Raw genomic sequence first — 15,182 nt, 5'->3', positions numbered from 1 at the left:
TATTCTACAGAGACTGAATCTTGGGCGACTGGGGTGGTTTTAATGTGGTTAAGTCATCAAACCAAACTATATTAAGAGTTATGTGCTCTAACTTGTGTTATGTGGATTATCTTCCCAATCAGGTGCCTGCAATTGGAACAGTGGAGATTTTTCTTTTTAATAGACTTAGATTTTGGTTGTGTTTTATTATGCTGTTGCAGACAGATTATTAAAAGATAATTTTTCTGATGCAGAGGAGGCATGGTGTTCTGGGGAGGTAGGACTTGTGTATTGCCTTTCTTCATTCACCTTCATCTAACTTTGAGAGAAAATGCCATGAAGATCAATCCAGACTCGTGGACTGATGGGATCAGCGATGGAACTTGTCCGAGGGGGGACTGTTGCTCTGTCAGAGAACGGAAGAAATGACCTCAACCAGCCAGCTGGCTGCTCGTACCCCTTCGGTCTCCCTCTCCTTTCACTCAGCTCCGTCAAAGTCCTCTTTCTGTTTCTTATTTTTGTCTAAATCCACTGCAGAAGACGTGGTATTAGCACGTACTTTGCTGCCATTTTAGTTTTCAGTCTCTTCGTTTTAACTCTATCTTTACTGGGCCTGTTTAGTTAGTTTGAAATTATAAACTCTTAGAGGTTGGAGTTCATCTGTGAGTTGTTGTACCTAACCTAGCAAAGCGGAGATCCTTCCAGTCTATGGTTTGTCTTTGTACCTTTCCATAATGATCTTGGAAGGTGGTAACGCTGATCTGTGATCACATCCTCATTTTTACAGCAGTGTCTTCAGGTGGGCTCCTACTCCACTGACACAGTGTTTAATACATGTACTGCTGTTTCCGCCAGCACTAATAATTCATCACAGCTCAGTAGTCCCAGTCTGGATTGAGAGAAGCATGTCTTTGATCCAAGAAGGCTCTCGCTGCAACTCATTCTTGCATTTTGAAAGTGTCTGCTCAAAGCTCAGGCCTGATTTGAAATGAAGATCTATGGAAGTCTGACAGGATCACAGATTGGTTTTAATAACTGAGGCTTTTGAACAGTGCACTCTGCCACTGAGACAAGATGGGAGGGAGATGTGCTTCCATGCTTCATGTAACTCTTTCAGCCTGATCTGACTTGGGCCCTGTGGGAGAATGAGCTTGCAAATTCTGGTTTGGCATGGCACTGAAAGCTGGGGTTGGAAAGACCAGAAGGGACCAACAGTGGTACTGCAGAGCTTTGTCTTTATTCATGTTTTGTTAACACGTTGGCAGAAATCAGCGGGGATTTTTTCTTTACTCAGCAGAGAAAATTGACATTGGGTGATGCCAAGTGCAGTACAAGTGGAGTTCAAAACAGCAGAAGCCTGTAGTAATGACAGCACTTAAATAACGCGCTGCGTTGTCCGAGTGCTGTGCAGTTGTTAACTAGTTAGTGTTCTAAGTAATATATATGCTGGGTTTCTATCCGCTTCATTTCTAACTGGCTAACCAACGTGACAGAGGGGATCAAGTAGAAGAAATAAAGGAAACTTTACAAACTGTGTCACTGATCTTTATCAAATCTTAGCTATAACACTTCTAGCTTTGATGCCGACAAGAGCATAGGCACTAGCTTCAAAGTAGTAGCTGTAGTTTGAAACAATGCAGCTTGATGGATGAGGAGCATTAAACCTTTGGAATTTTTTTTTCCCCTCAAAAAAGAGAAGAGTGTGTGTGCGTAGAGGCGTTGCACTTCTAGCACAAGGGTTTTCCCAATCCAAAAATATCTTTTGTTACTAGTGAGCAGATTTCTTTTGTTCTGCTGTAGGCAATTATCTGTATTTTTTTTCCAAAAGCAGTGAGCAGGAGTGTACGTGTGCCTTTGCCCAGTAAAGGAGGCAGCTCTCACAGGCCAGTTGGTACAAGATAGGAACATCTGTGGTATCTCCCTTGATTACCTTTTTTCTCCTTGTTTCTTGAGTTGCAATAAGGGGTTTTTTTTAGAATATAAGGTCTTTGAGGCATGTATTTGCTTTTTTTATATTTGTACAGTATCTGCTACAAAAAGCAACCAGTAATTAATAATCTGATTGCCAGTTTTGGGAAATAAATCTGATTTGAACAGGTTCTTCAAAACAAATAACGGAGAATGGCAAGGGGATGGATATTGTAGTCATTCATCTCTGTTGAATTGTATACTAATTATCTTCTTGGCCAAACTGAATGAATAAATGATTTCATAATGTTTTTCCCAAAACACCTTTTCTTAGTAAAATACCCCCTCATTCACTGCAGGCAGAAGCAGACTATGGGTTTATTTTGTATGTGTGGAAGGAGAGTCACTCCAGTGTGATTTGTAATTTTGTGCTTTGTGCCTGGCATTTGTTGCTGTGAAGCTAACTGGACTGGTACATTGACAGTCTTTCCAAGAGCAGATGGTTGTTCATATTAAACTCTGTTTTAAAATAGTATTTAAAAATTGCATTTGAGTTCTAGAAAAATGTCATTTTTGTATTCATTGAGTTTTGGGTTAGTGAAACACTGTGAACGTAGCCAATTGCTTAGTTGTTTTGTGCAATTCTTGTAGTTACCAGTTCAGATGTACCTCTTGAGAATTCATACTGCTTTAAAATCAGAATTTTAAAAAGCTGCTGTCTAATGTCACTTGAAACTAATGCCTCTTCAATACTATTTCTAGCTCATGGCAATTTTAAGGGTTAAAGAGTCTTTTAGCAATGTGTGTTTGGCACAGGTTAGGTTTGACTCTGATCTTCCAACAGCCAATTCATAAGATTTGATTCCAGCTCCAGAGTGACCTGAGATATTCTGCCCATCCTTACTGGATAACAAATGGAGAGTCTGCAACTGCACAAGCTTTAGTTTCTTAAGGGAGGGAGGAAGTTTGTCTTGCTTACTCTTCTGTTAGCAGCAGAATTACTTGCCATTTCTTCATATTGTGCTTGGCAATGGGGTTGATAATTAGGCAGCTATGCGCATGGAAAAGAGATCTTATCGAGTGAAATAGGCCCTGTGGTGTAAGTGCTGAGAATGCTTATTGTTACCCAGGCCCTTTCTGAGCAGGTTTTGTCCTGATTTTCTTCCTGTGCTGGTTCCCGAAGGACTGTATTTGAGCAGCTGTCTGCAGAGCTCATTTTTCTCCGAGCTTTAGAAGACAGGTTGATTTGGTGTGTTGTGTGGTTGTAATCTTGTTCTGTCATTACCTATTTACTCCTTATTACGGCTTTTTGAGCAGATACTCCCCAGTCTCTGTGTTTATCTTTCTCCCTATGTGTATTTCAATAAAAATGTCATTATTTGAAATCATTGACACTGCTGGTTAAAGATACTGAATTCCATCATCTATTGTCCTGTAAAATGATCCATTAAAGATAAAACTGCAGACACTCGATAAAGGTTCATTCCTAGGAACAAGGAGCTCTCTGATCCATGTGTGATCTTATCTCCAGAGCTCGTGTTTGCATTCTTGATGTAAAGGAGCCACAACAGAAGGGGACAGACAAGGGAGGCCAGAGATTTTCCTCTCCAAACGGTGATCTTGAAAGGGAAATGGGATACTTACAGTAAACTCACTCTGGGGTAACCCCAGATACTGATGAGGAGAAGAAGAAAAAGTGTTGATTTCTGTGTTTTAACAAACTGGAAGGGAGAGAGGTATGAAGAGAGGTTAAACATGGAGGAGAGTAAGGGTGAGGACAAGAGAGGTGACTATGAAAGGGAGGGAAATGACAGTGCTAGCAACAAAGGAGCAATCCATTCTTGTTGAAACGCCCTTTTTACATACAGGCTGCAAACCAGCTTAAAAATAGTGTAGAAACAATGACTTTTGTTGCTCCGAGCTTTACTTTGACACTGCTAGGAGATGCAGTATTATAAATACTTTACCTTGTAGAAAAAAAATAGGCCTCTGAAGCAGGATATGAACTTTGTAAATGAGGCACTACACTGTATGTAGTGGTGGTTCTTAATGGCTTCTATTGGGTGATAAATATTCTTGATAGACTAAGGGGTTTTCTTTGGAGGCATTGCTGATGTCATGGGGGCTAAAGATGTTGAAGGTCAGGGTTCAGATTATGCATTTATGGACACACTTTGTCTTACAGAGATTGAAATAATAGCTTTTTATTCTGCCTGTCACCACTGAGAGCAGGTTGGCATTTGAATCTTCAAAGGGTCAATATTCTTGGCACAACTAAATCTGCTTTGAAGACAGATAACTAACCCCCAGCTTGACACATGGTCCTAGGCATTTTAAATGTGCTGTTTTCTTTTTGTTCCTGTTCCTTATTTCAGTAATTATAGGATGCTAAACTGTGTGGGGCCTGTTTGGCCAGACCTTGTGCAGACACTGTGAAATTAACTTTCTTACCTTCTCCCATGAATTGGACTGAAGTGACATTTCCGAAGCCTTGTGGTTGAACCTCCTCCTGCCCATGGTGCCCAGGTTCTAGTAGAGAGTAGGTACGTGAGACTTGGTAATCTAATCACTGCTTAATTGCTCTGTGTTGGTGCAAGGAGAGGCTGACGTGTAATGAGGTGTCGAGGCAAGGTGTTGTAACTATCAGAAAAACTCTGTGTGTGTGACAACTGTAGCAAGAAAAGGTCTTGGAAGCTTTGAGGGAAGGTTGAACTAAGGGACAGGATTGTCTGGTCCTCTGCCAAATCTAGTGATAGCTTCAGGTGAGAACAATGCCTCTTAAACAGAGAAACCAGCAGAAAGGGCATGAGCAGGCTGAGGATAGCCTTTGTTATAGATAAAGTTTTTAACAGCTTTCAGTGGCCAAGGAGACGACAAAACTGAATCGCACCCCCTTTGAAGGAGCAGCGGTGAGGGAAGAATCTGAGCTAGACTGGAAAGTCCCTGAAGAGCACCTGGAGCTGGAAGCTGTCCCTGCCGTGGTGAATTCCTGTTATGTCATCCCTGAATGGCTTCTAAACTGGTCCTTGTGTCCCAGGATGGTCTGTCTGCTCTTTTTTACTGACACACTCATTTAATTCCTAACTCACAAGACATTTGCTTATTTATTTTCGTTGTTCCTGATAATAATTCTAAGCCATTAGAGGGGAAAATTGTATTCAAAAATGCTGTTTCACACTTTATTTGTTTGATGATTTAGAGCGATAGAAAATAGCACATTTGCTGGCTTTTATAGTCTGATAATTATCCGCATCCATCAAGCCATTCCAGGGGAATAAACAAAACACCAAGAAAATTACACTATTAATGACGTCCTTTATGGAAAATAGGAAGGATCTTTCTTTTGTGTTAAGCGTAAAAAGAGGACTGTCCAGTTAAACTCATGTTAACAAAAGCAAACTACCACGGTAGGGAAATGATTGTCCAACACGTTTGTAGCTTTGGGGTAAATCCCTTCTGGACCTGTGACCCTGGTGTCTGGTAATTACAATCAGAATCAGTTTTGCAGGAACTTGGAAAATTACACGGAAGTAGAGATCAGAAACGCTGGAATTAGGTTTTGTGAAACTAGTTTGGAAGCTGAAAGTCTTTCACGTAGAACAGTAAGTTCCATGTTTTAGAAGTGATACTTAATCCATTTCAGGGACCTTCTCTTGTTTTGGTAGAAAGAGTAGAAAAAGGTAATTTAAAAGGATCAGTATATTACTCTCAGATTGTTGACTTCAGGGTAAGATGACATTTGAGTCATGCGGCTATAACTTTTTTTATCTTGAGATTTCTTTTTTTCCCCTGTTCTGTAAATCTTGTGTTCCCTGGCAAAGCAGCAAGACATTATTCATGCTGTAATCCGACAAATTGCTGAGTGGCAGGTTTGCAAGTTAAGCTTGGCCCTTTGTCTTGGTCAGCCGCTGCAAGGCTGACCCTTGGAAGTACGTACTTAAGGCATTAGTCTCTGGTTTGTTTGCAAGTCCAGTTTCTAGGAAGTTTGATATATCTTAAAACAGTTGCTGGTTTAGCACTATTTACTAGACTTCGCTTTTATTGGGGAACCAGGTTGAACCAGAAGGGTCAGATTCTGCATTTGAAGCAGCGGCCCAAGGTCAGCATTTTCGGCACTGCTGTGTTTTCTGTTGGCTGTTGCAGATGTTTTCTCCGAAGCAGAAGTAGTCTATAAAATGATGGTTCTTAAGAAGGGCTGTTAAAATACTTACGCTGCCACTATCACTTCTCTTTAGCTCAGGTTGTTTGGGGCAATGGAAAATTTTCCTTGCTCCGTCTTTACCACTTTGTGGTTAACAGGAAGTGTCTGCTTGAGGCTGGACCGACGTTAGTCCTGCTCTACACCTAATTCAGTCTTGCCCAGGCAGAGGGATGTCACAAAACTCCTTCTGTCAACAGGGATGAAGCGCTGGGCAGTTCTCAGTCTTAGTCTTGGCACAGCCCAGTTCATAGTCTGTTTTGGCCAATTGATATAAAAGTGGTATTTTGCTTGTTTTGAGGTTTTTTCCTTCTCTTTCCTTGTCTTTGTGGAATGCATTTGTGCTATTATCTGAATGGGACAGAGAAGGGAAGTAGTTTTACATGTGTTTTGATTTATGTATTTTTTTTTTAAGATTGTGATAGGGTGGGGTTTTTTGTATTTTTCTAGAGGAAACCTAATACATTCAGTATTTGGACTGGAGTACTAAAGGAAAATAACCATACTATTTGGTGGAAAAAAACCCTCTTAAAGTATTCAAAGGCATGCAAATAGAAAAGGAAATTATTGGCTATGCTTTACCATGCATAATCTTGTCAGTTGGTTTCTGGAATTAAAGACATTTTGCTGTTGATCTGAGCCCCAGCCTGTGGGTGCAAGAGGGATGGTAAGAAATCGTACTGAATGACAGCATTTTGTCAGTTCCCTCTGTCAAGGATTTTTGTCCCCAGCAAGTGCCTGGCCGTTTTTCATAGTGAAAGCAGGAGGATGGTACCATAAGGTCGTACACAAAAGCCAGCCCCTCGTGGATGTTTATATGCTCAATAACAGTACTCCTTTGATTGTAGCAATTTCTAATCTTTCCATGTCGCCTCCATTGTTATTCTACCTTGTAATCAATCATTTTCTGTCTAGATTGAGCTTGCTGGCTCAATCTGTGCAATACTTGTGGAAGCCTTCTGTTTCTCTTACTGGTTTTAAATAGCAGCCCAAATTCTTTCTTTATTGCCTATCTTTATGTAAATCAGTCAGATTTGTGAGTGTAACTTAAAGCAGAATTTGACCTACTTTTAATTTTCTTCTGCAGTTAATTTTTCGAATTCCTAAGAATAAATGTATAAGAATGTATGGGCTCTGCTTCCTAAAAGGCTGGCCCAAACAAAAAAGTTAATTTCTAAAATGGGAGTCAGCTATCCCCAAGAGGCTGTTCTGTGGTAGGGTATTCTGATTTGTGTATTATTACATATAGTTCTTTTTTATAAGCTGGAAATTCCTCCTCTCTTGCTGGTTTCCATCCAAGCAAGTCCTTTTCCTTTGTCTCTCCATGGACCGTTCTCTAAAGCTCAGCTTGGCTTTCTGCAGTCTGCAGTTTCAGATAACACAATAACCATGTTCCAATGTATTAAACTTTTAACATCCTCAAGATTCAATTAATCTTATCTTTACAACTCCCAATTACAGGCACTAATTAAGTGAAGGTTGCATTGTAGACTGGGGATATTACATTAATCATCGGCAGCCTTGTAGCCATAAATTAGTCCTTTTCCAATCCTTCAGCATTTTTCCCAGAAGGAATGGAATGTCTCATTTCCCTGTTTTAAGGGACATTAATCCCACAAAGGAGCTTTGGATCGGGATTAGTTTTATCACATTTATGTAAGTGATGAATGGTCTTTGTAAAATGAAAGCTACTAGCTTCGTCCCAGACAAATGAAATTGAATTGTTTGATAATTATGCAATTTAAGGCACTGTCAAACTTTGGTCAGAGGATGTTGGGAGTCCATTGCTATATTTATTATTTTACAAGATTAGGTGCTACATACTGTTTTCCCTTAGATTTTTTTTTTAAGCCATCAGTTTAATGCCTAAATCTTGAAGCATCCTATGTATGATTTCTGATCTTTGTTATCCTTTCTAACCTACCAGACCACAACAGGTAAACTTTGGTTTTGTACAAAAGCAGCATGAGACATGACTTTTGTCTCTCCTTACATTGTAGCTAAACTTCAGACTTGAAAATTGAGCAGCTGAGCAAGAGGACTGGCTGAAAGTCCTCTAAAATCAGGTGTATTTTGAGAGATCCTATCATAAGTAGAGCAATGCTCTTTACCTGTTGTTGAGATCGTGCAGTTGCCCACTACAGTGTCCTCTTCTCAGCTTGTTATAATGAGACCTGATGGTTTTGACATCTTTATTGGAAATAACAAAAATAATACATTTTTTTTTATTATTATTCACATTGAACAAAAGTTATAACCAGCAATAAATCTCATACTCACAAAGGTAATTTTTCAAAATTCTGTTACAAAAAATGGTACGAGAGCCACATTTAATTTATGCAGTATGTAAACAATAATTTACAAAATTCCATTGACGTTATTATGTGTGTCATCATGTTAAACATGTTTAAGTGTATCATGGTATTTAGGTCCCTCATTAAAACATAAACGCATAAGATCTTAGTCACCTGATTTTTGCTTCTGTGAATATTGAGGTAGTATAACTTCAAAGCAGGAAGGTAACGAACAACTTTTGGGAAGAAAAACAACCATTTGAAACTTCCCTGATTTTTTGTAGATAATTGTCACACAGAGCACTGTTTCTGCAACTATTAGAAGCTTCGTACAGTTTTTTTCAAGTTGTTTTTAACATCTTCATTACATTAAGGCGCATTGAAGTGTCCCAATTGCCTGTAAGAAAACAGAAATTTCTTGTTCTTAACTTTCTGTAGTGGACAGAGTGGGTAGGCAGCGGTCGTGAGCGTTACCCACGCAGAAGAGCTCAGGGGAAGCTCCTGAGTGGTAGGAGTGAACAGTCTTTGTTTTTCCATAACCTTGTGTACTACCTCTTCACACACCAAAACTGTGTTACAAGTGGGACTCTGCTGTTTTCCAACCACCACAGAAGAATATTTCAGTTAGGCTTGTGTGGCACTTCAGGCAGTTGATTGTTTTTCCAGAATTATGTTCAATACTTTGCACTTGTGGAAAAAACCCCAACATTTCCAGCAAATTCTTTTGCACTCTTTACCCTTAATCTAACAAAACTGTTTTTAAAAAAAGTGTAGCAGTTGTTCCCTATACCCTTTAACGTTGTTTTCCTCAAAGACCCTACTTTTTCATTCACCTCATCAAGAAAATTATCATATAGTTTGTTATTTCACATCAGACAATACAATCCAGCATAGATACAAGGATTGACTGCTTCAGCTATTGTGAAGAATATTTACTTTTCTGAATAAAATGAAAAATATTTACAGAGTTTTCCTTGAAAAAGTTTCTCTTAATTTGCTGTAGATATGCCAGTGTACACAGACCTTTTCAGCCCATCCGAAATTTCTTGCGTGTTAATCTTTAGCACAGCCTCATGGTTTTATTTTGCAGATATCTTCCCAGCGGAAAACACGCCTGCTGTTCCCTATAGTGATTTATTTCTGGTTTTTCCAGTGCAGTATCATCACTCTTGTCTTTTCAGTTTTCCTTCTACCTTGTGAAGTCCTGTGATGCCGTTGAAAAAAGTTGCGGGAAAATAATACACATCGTATAACACGTCTAAGGACTTTTAATAAAATACTGGCTTTCTTCCATGTGTTATGTGTTACTGATACCTTCCAGACTTACAAAATTTTGGTTATATTTCCAGACATTAATTGTAAGTGTGCTGTGCTAGAAGTTACTGCCACGCTTGTTTCTAGCCTTCTTTTTCTTTCACTGTTTTTACATTATAGAGCGATAATTTATGTTTTCTTCTGCGTTAACTTTCTCCTAGGTATGCCATACCTCCAGAACATGGCAAGAGATTGGAACGCCTGGCGAAAGGTACGTTTTGCTTCCTCCTGTGTTTGGAGAAACCATGGCTGTGTTCTCAGGGATAACTGAAGCCTCCTGGGGAGAATCTTACCCTTGATTTTCAAACAGATTGATAAAGAATTGACATTGACTCTTATAATTTACTCTTGCAAGAGCTGCTTGATGATCCTGCTGCATTGGTATAATGGCTTCAGAGTTGGAAAACTTCTCCGTGAGTTTTCCTACTAGTGCAACTGTTTTCTTAAAGCCTTGGTCTTTTGACACACCATGACCCTAACTAAAATTGACAGAAGAAACCCCTTGAATTTTGAGGCATGGAGACCAAATGCTTCCATGTCTGGGAAATGGGTTTAATAAGAGACCCATCATGCATCTCTGTGTGTAATATGAGGTTTGTCACAGTGAGGTGAGCACTGTGACTGCAGTTGTGTGAAGTGCAGCCTGGGGAGGGGGGGGAGTCTTCCTGATACACCCAGGCACACATTCTGCAGAGAAGGAGGGTGATAGAAACTATTCTTTCTTCCTACACTATGAATGTTACATGTATTAGCATTGACTACTTTCAGTCTTAAGTAGGAAAGTGCTTACAAATTCAGCAGCAGCATTCAGGGAGGATAGCTAATGGAGTTCTCACTTTGCTCTATAATGATACACACTGTCTTTGGTCGCTTTCCTTTTATTCCAGCCTCATCCTCCTTTATCTTTTCAGTACAATAAATGCCATCTTAAAGAAAAAGAAAGTAAGTTTAAAAAAGAAAAGAAAAATAAGAAAAAAAGAAAATAAAGGAGGGGGAAAAAAAAAGCAGAGTTAGCTTGAGCTGTGATAAACTTCCACCTTTCACCAGGCTGGCTGTAAATTTTTGGCCTTGCAAAGCTGCTTGTGCATGTACCTTGTGTATGAGTTCTTGCCTGACACCCGCCAAGGTCAGCCTGGAAGCAGCCGCCTGCCCCCAGCGTGAGCAGCGAGCGCAGACTTGGCCCTCCTGCCCTTGGCATTTCTGCTGATTTCCAGTTGGTAACGCTGGAAGCTTCAGGGAAGATGTCTGACTGCAGAAGTATATATTTTTTAATTCGTTGATGTTGTGTTTGGTTTTTGTTGCTATTTTCATTCACTTGCAAATGTTCTAGGCACTGCCCAGCTAAAAAAAGCTCCTGTCCCAGAATAATTAACTCAAAATCTACGTGTTTCATCTTCAATGAAGCATACTTTAATGATTTAAATCTGTTGTTGAAGTTCGTGCAACAGAAGCAGGCAGGAAAATCTGGAAGTCTGTATTCTGAGGCAAAATTAAAAAAAGGTTCTGATACTGTTTTTCCAGAAAGTAGGCAAATTTATAGTAATGACATTTCTTGCTGACAGTTTGACATTCTATTGACTGTTTCATACTTGAATAAAAAAGGGGAGGAAGGGAGCGACTGGTCGTGTAGGATAAATGTAGACTAAATGGGTGTAAATGTCCTAGGGCATGGTAGTGTGTGAGCCATGATCCCTAAATACAAATACTATTGAAAATTGCTGCTCAGAAATGTCGCATTTCAAAGCTACAGTTCAGTCATTTGCCAGGTTTTATAAAAGTTACTTTTTCTTCTGTTAAAAAGTCGAGAAATCCAGATGACCTGTGTTCTGTAGAATCTGAAATACCACTCCAAAGTCTGACATAAGTAACACTAAGTCTTTTGCTGTTTGTAACTTGTTTTTACTGATGGTCAAGTTTTGAGATGCATCGATGGTAGGCAATGTATAAACCAGAAACAAATTATCAATGATCTCGTCTTTATTTTAGTTTTCTGTTGCTTTTGGAAGTTGGGATGGGTAATGTTTTGAAACTACAATGAAAGAGTATTAGTGCTTGGGCATTCTCTGTCCTGTGCATCAGTGGCCTGTACTGTGAAGAAGTTTACTATGGAGAAATGAGTGTGCAATTAATATGGAAAATGAATAGCTGAGCTGTAAATGGGCTCACTGGGAGAGCTGTGGAGCCCATGGAGAGAATGTTAATGTGTTGCCATGTTATTGGTGCTAATCACTTAAAATGTGCTTCTTTATTAGTAGCTTTAATGAGAGCCACTTAAACTGTGCATTAAAAAGAGGAACTGCAGAGAGGGACGACAGACTGGGTAGCAGACAGTCATAATTTTAATTGAAATGCTTTTAGTAGAAAAATATAAGAAAACCTGGAATCCAGTAATCCTTTTCACTTTTGGAAACCCCTTCCATTATGTCTTGTCAATTAGTTTTGTTTCTAGAGCTTGGGTTATTTATTTTCCTAAATGGTGATGTTTTTAATCCCCATAAACACATAATTTGTTACTGAATCACCCGCTTGCAGTGAAACACATGGTCTTGGAGAAAATGGTGTTACATTGGTTGAGCTGACATTTCTGGGAGGGAAGTGCTGACATCAAGGGGTTTGTTCAGTTTTTACCACAATTTTAGTATTTTTAATTATTTGTGATTTTGTTTGATGGCTCAGTGTGGATCTTGTAGCTGTGGCAGAATTTAACACTTCATAGTCAGATCGTACTGCCTCTGCCAGGCTTGTTAGTGACCACTGTGGCCAGTGAATGGGTGTCCCTTCTCCCACTGCCTTGTGATGGATATGTTTCCTTTCTTTTGACTGAATATTAACATCTACGTGCTTATTTTTTTTTCCTTTAGGGGGTGGTATGTAGGGCAGATCAATCTGGAATCTTATGAGTTGTATTACTTTCCCAAGAATAATATAGCATCCTGTCAGAGAAGGTATAAAAGGGACAGATATGGCAGCGTTTGGAGTAGATGGTGCGTGCTAGTTGCTTTTTCCTTGCCTGTACTCAGAAAAAGGGTGGCTCAGGGTTTAGGGTACTAGCCAAAACTTGAGACAGATGGGTTCTGTTTCTTAATTTGCTAGGGTTTTACTGAGATTTTTGGCCAAGATGCTTATTCCCAGACACAGAAGACTTAGTTGTTGACTCTCAACTTGAATGGAGTTTGGCCTTTCATGCCTCAACATGCAAGTTTTTGTGATAAAATTTTTAAACAATGAGGGATGTGCTAATTACTGACATCTGCAGTTGCCTGTTGTATCAATCTATATAAAGTACTTAGGCAGGTTTTTATTTTGTCAGCTTGTCTCTGCTTAAATAACTGATTGGATATAATATTCCTATAGTGATACTCCTCTTCTTAATGTCTCTACAGGATTTTTTCCAGGAAGCTCTCAGGGATGTGATGCTTTCCTCCGTCACAAGATGACCCTCATTTCACCCTCAATCTTGAAGAAGTATGGCATTCCTTTTGACCGGGTATGTACAAAGGATGCATTGAAGACACCAGCAAGTTGTTGAGGTGCACAAAGCACAGCACCCCTCTTTTAAGGAAACGATTCATCTCAAGCCTCTGGGGAGCAATTTGCTTAATTTCTAAATGCATTATTATGCTAAATGTATCCTATCGGTTTAAACCAGGTGCCTGCCTGTAAAGGAGGATTTGTGGTTTGGCTGAGACACTTTCTGTGAAGTGCTTCTCTTCATACAAGCTTTCACTAGCACTAACTTTGTCAATTAGGGAGCCTCTCCAGGTAGAGAGGGGCGAAGTGTAATACAGATGCTATGGCTTATCAATAGGCAGCATAACTCATTGGTAGTTCTTGAACAGGCTTTTTTCTCCCGGATCCAGTATGAACCAAAAACTGGAATTAGACGTGCTGGTTCTCTGTTGTGTAAGCATTCGTTCAGTGCTAAGCCAGGAAGGATCCATGAATCTCTTAAGTCCTCTTACTTGAAATGAGGGGTCATGTTTATTTGGTGTGATCGTTTTAATGTGCTTATTCTTAAAGTCTTCTGGCAAGAAATAAATCTCAGCCGAGCATGCTTACCAAGGATTTAGGATCTGTGCAGAATCGGTCGAACAGCTACTGCTGCCATGTGTTACCAGCACACAGAGCCTGTCCTGCGGGATGCTCGGCCTTTGGATGTGGAAATGGGGTTGAGTTAGAGGTACCGGCACTCTTTATCTCCAGCAGGAAGTGTCAAAGAATGCCTGCTTCAGATTGATTTCATCCTTCCCCATCCTCCTTGCATCATCATCTCTAGATATTATGGCCATCTTTCTCGAAGGAAGAATGCTCAAGTTCTGATTATTTTTTTTTTAAGCATGGCTTTGTTAGAGTTAGTCCACCTGAGACAAAGTGTAGCACCTATTTGATGAGCCTGGTGATTCTTTGAGATGGAAGTAAAAGATCTTGGCTCTTTTATAGCATAAAAACTATGAATTCATTCAATTTACTGCTCCAGAGACTCTTTCATTTTTCCTAGTGGAAGGCTATGATGAATGAAATTTGAAGTGTGATCATCTGGCTTGTCAGATGAGCTTGCTGTCAGCGCAGGGGAGACTTGCACAGAGCAATGTGGTGCTTATGGTTCAACATCAGTGGCTAGACTTGGCCTAGTTTGCACATGATGGTTGATATTAAATTGTTCATAGAGAGCAACAAACCATTTTTCTTGTAATTCTATCTGTGGAACCTAATTCCCAAGTGTGAAAACAGTGGTACCTGCTACACATGGTTGAAAATAATAATGAAAATATCTAATTGTGGGATCTGTATTTTTTGGTAAGGATTTTCACTTTACAAATTTCGGGAAAGTGAATATGTGGTTTGGAATATGGGAGGCATCTCAGTTTAATGCGTAGATGCCCCTCTGAGAAATGACTTTTGATAGAGGATAAAAGATGTTCTCTATCCCGACCATATTCAGAAAAGAATACAAAATCTGTAGCCAGTGCAAGGTCCTGAAAAATCTGTCTGACCTTATTTTTAGTTTTTGGCCTAAACTGTAAAGTTTAAGGGTTTCTTACGCTTTTTTCTGCACAGTATCAGTTGAACACCGTGTCTTGCTGCTTCTTGTGGTGTTTTCCTTACAAAGTTATTTTAACTAGAAGCTGTAAGTGATGCAATAATTGGGAGGACAGAGCCTAAAAAGCATGCGCTGCTTATTTGAAGAAGCTGAAAATAATAATTTCAAAAGTACCTGTTGGTGCCCACTAGCCATTCCAGGTGAAGTTTGCCATGCGACCCTCCGGTGACACGCAGCCATGCTGCAGAATGGAGGGGGAATAGGAAATGGGAATTGATTTCTGCCACTTCATTCAAGCAGCATGTTGGAGCAGTGCTCTTGGGTCTGCCGGGGAGCAGAAAGCGGAAGAAATTCTTTCAGGACTTCAAACGTTTGAATGTTGTAGGCAGGCATATTTTTCTCCAGAATAATACGCTGTTATATGTTTGCTTTTCCATCTATGTGAGGA

General features: G+C 39.7%; 1 protein-coding gene across 3 annotated transcripts in view; it reads left to right on the top strand.

Moving 5' to 3' along the window:
* The window catches only part of KDM4B (lysine demethylase 4B), a 92,735-nt gene that overhangs the window by 26,250 nt on the left and 51,303 nt on the right, over positions 1-15,182 (top strand). For all 3 annotated transcript variants that reach the window (XM_074808496.1, XM_074808495.1, XM_074808494.1), the window contains exons 6-7: positions 9,855-9,904; positions 13,077-13,180. In XM_074808496.1, coding sequence (XP_074664597.1) covers positions 9,855-9,904; positions 13,077-13,180 — 154 coding nt within the window. The remainder of the gene's footprint in view (positions 1-9,854; positions 9,905-13,076; positions 13,181-15,182) is intronic.

The sequence above is a fragment of the Strix aluco genome, chromosome 29 (genome assembly GCF_031877795.1).
Source record: "Strix aluco isolate bStrAlu1 chromosome 29, bStrAlu1.hap1, whole genome shotgun sequence".
NCBI lineage: Eukaryota > Metazoa > Chordata > Aves > Strigiformes > Strigidae > Strix > Strix aluco.
Note: the sequence above shows the minus strand (reverse complement) of the source record. Positions and strands in the feature narration are given on the sequence as shown.